The sequence below is a fragment of the Rasamsonia emersonii genome (genome assembly GCF_000968595.1).
Source record: "Rasamsonia emersonii CBS 393.64 chromosome Unknown ctg1118621760951, whole genome shotgun sequence".
NCBI lineage: Eukaryota > Fungi > Ascomycota > Eurotiomycetes > Eurotiales > Trichocomaceae > Rasamsonia > Rasamsonia emersonii.
The window spans coordinates 1-2,168 of NW_013562676.1; the positions used below are offsets into that span (position 1 = coordinate 1).

Sequence of the window (2,168 nt, forward strand, 5' to 3'; positions counted from 1 at the left end):
CCTGACGCGCCTCATCGACGGAGGAGAACTGGATGTAGCCGTAGCCTTTGGGACGTCCCGACTCAGGATCGGTCGGCAGTCGGATGCCCACGATTTTACCCTTGTCCTGGAACTTCTTGCGGATCGCATCCTCGTTGGCGCTGAAGGCGATGTTGCCAATGAACAGGGTGTCGCTCTCGGGGCTGGTTTGGTCACCAAAGGATTTGGCCCGAGCCTGAGCCTTCTCCTTGGGATCACGGTCGTTGGAGTCACGGGGTTTAGCAAAGTCCAGGTTGATCTTGCGACCATCAATCTCGGCATCCTTCTTGCCCTCGTAGGCCTTTTTGGCATCGGCAGCGTTGGTGAACTCGACATAGCCGAAACTGGAACAAAGTTAGCATGCATCACCAAATACAAATCGCACTCAATCGAGCAAATTGTGCACTCACCCTCGAGAGCGACCAGAATTACGCTCAGTCATGATACGCACACCGGCAAGTTCGCCAAACTCTTCGAACTCGCGGCGCAGCCACTCTTCATCGACATTCCAAGAGAGATTGCCGACAAAGAGGTTGGGAGAGTTTTCAGCGCCTTCAGTCTTGGACTTCTTAGGAGCAGAGGCCTTCTCTTCCTCAGCTTTGCGCTTCTTCGATGCTTCCTTGGCCACCTCTTTGGTCTCCTCTTCTTCGGATTCATCCTCGGACTCGGACTCGGACTCGGATTCAGACTCAGACTCAGACTCAGAGCCCGACTCGGACTCCGAGGCTTCAGAGGCAGACTCGGAGGCTACGGAGGCAGACTCGTCAGATGAATCCTCATCTGACTCGGAGTCTTCTTCAGACTCCTCCTCAGAGGACTCTTCGGAAGCAGATTCCTTAGGTTTCTAACGTCGTTAGCAGTGTGATCAGAGAAGTGATCGAAGTCGACGAACCTTGGCCCCATTGACCTTTGCGGGCTGCTCAGGTTTCTTGACCTTGGCCGGAGCCTCATCCTCACTTTCGGAAGATTCGGACTCGGACTCGGCCTCTGACTCGGACTCAGATTCAGCCTCGGATTCAGACTCCTCGCTGTCCTCGCTAGCCTGTTTGACTCCGGTCTTCTTCGCAACTTTGTCCTCGGCGGACTCTTCGTCAGAGTCCGAATCCGACTCATCGGACTCTGATTCAGACTCAGAATCGGATTCAGATTCAGATTCGGACTCGGACGACTCGACAGGCTTAGCTTTAGCAGTGTCTTTAGATGCCTTCGCGCCCTCCTTGGCCGGCTTCTTGGTCTCGACCTCGCTCTCGCTTTCGCTCTCGCTGCTAGAACTCACGCTGGCCATCTCCTCGTCGCTGTCCGATTCAGATTCGGAGCTGCTAGGAGTCGGCCCCTTCTTCTTCCTGTTCTTGCTAGCAGCTTTCTCTTCGTTGGCGATAAGCTTCCGAGCGATTTCCTTGCTCTTGGCCTTAGGAGTCTGCGACGGCTTGGTAATTCCACCATCCTTGACCTTGGTGAGTGTCTTGTCGGCAGCCTTGTCGGCGCCCTTTTGAGCCTTGGCCTTGGCCTTGGTCTTGGACATTTTAATCTGCTAACGAGACCTTGTTAGAGCTAATCGACAGATATAGAACAGCAGACGGGAAGCACGTACTAGGATGACTTTTCAGATAAAAAAAAAAACTAGGTGAAGTGCGTGCGGCGAAGCCCACTGAACCCTCAACTGATGCAGAGAATATCACAAGCTAAGCGAAGCTTGCTTGATCAAAGCCCCCAGAATAAGCCCACTGCACAGCAACAGGTCGACTCGATCGGAAAGGAAATTCGTCACGAGACCGACCACAGTCAAGCGCCCACAAGTAACCCACAACCCACAATGTTCAAGCCCACAGAGACGGACAGGCAATAATGCAACCGTCTATAGGAAGCCCACAGAAGAGTCCCACAGTAGAGCAGTGCAATATCCCACGGCCCACAGCCCTCAGTGTTAAAAGCCCACAAGTGTGTAGTTGGAAGAGTACTTTGCAGTACGGCCTAGCTGCTGTGTCAGTCAGTGAGAACCCAGCTGGAAAAGAGATGGTATTCTCTGATCCTGGAGTTCAAGCTTGCTCCAACTGCCAGTCCACTGATGCCAGTGATGGAGGCAGATGAAAAAGTGGAAAATGCAGGAGGGAAAAAAAATATTACTGCGAGATAGACAAAACTAAAAAAAA

General features: G+C 52.7%; 8 protein-coding genes across 8 annotated transcripts; 3 read left to right on the top strand and 5 right to left on the bottom strand.

The window, feature by feature from the left end:
- On the bottom strand, positions 1–456 carry T310_8980 (uncharacterized protein; the record flags this gene model as incomplete). The annotated part of the gene is made up of 1 exon (XM_013468413.1): positions 1–456. A coding segment is annotated over one exon (456 nt), but the record flags the coding sequence as incomplete, so codon positions are not given.
- Positions 2–790, top strand: T310_8982 (uncharacterized protein; the record flags this gene model as incomplete). Its single annotated transcript, XM_013468414.1, has 1 exon — positions 2–790. One exon carries the CDS (start codon positions 2–4, stop codon positions 788–790), a length of 789 nt encoding a protein of 262 aa, XP_013323868.1.
- On the bottom strand, positions 425–862 carry T310_8984 (Nucleolin protein Nsr1; the record flags this gene model as incomplete). Its single annotated transcript, XM_013468415.1, has 1 exon — positions 425–862. A coding segment is annotated over one exon (438 nt), but the record flags the coding sequence as incomplete, so codon positions are not given.
- On the bottom strand, positions 766–1,290 carry T310_8986 (uncharacterized protein; the record flags this gene model as incomplete). Its single annotated transcript, XM_013468416.1, has 1 exon — positions 766–1,290. A coding segment is annotated over one exon (525 nt), but the record flags the coding sequence as incomplete, so codon positions are not given.
- T310_8987 (uncharacterized protein) lies at positions 876–1,511 on the top strand (the record flags this gene model as incomplete). The annotated part of the gene is made up of 1 exon (XM_013468417.1): positions 876–1,511. A coding segment is annotated over one exon (636 nt), but the record flags the coding sequence as incomplete, so codon positions are not given.
- On the bottom strand, positions 884–1,549 carry T310_8988 (uncharacterized protein; the record flags this gene model as incomplete). Its single annotated transcript, XM_013468418.1, has 1 exon — positions 884–1,549. A coding segment is annotated over one exon (666 nt), but the record flags the coding sequence as incomplete, so codon positions are not given.
- On the bottom strand, positions 1,291–1,563 carry T310_8990 (uncharacterized protein; the record flags this gene model as incomplete). Its single annotated transcript, XM_013468419.1, has 1 exon — positions 1,291–1,563. A coding segment is annotated over one exon (273 nt), but the record flags the coding sequence as incomplete, so codon positions are not given.
- A 255-nt stretch (positions 1,564–1,818) lies between these two features.
- T310_8991 (uncharacterized protein) lies at positions 1,819–2,106 on the top strand (the record flags this gene model as incomplete). Its single annotated transcript, XM_013468420.1, has 1 exon — positions 1,819–2,106. A coding segment is annotated over one exon (288 nt), but the record flags the coding sequence as incomplete, so codon positions are not given.
- Between the last annotated feature and the right edge of the window lie 62 nt (positions 2,107–2,168).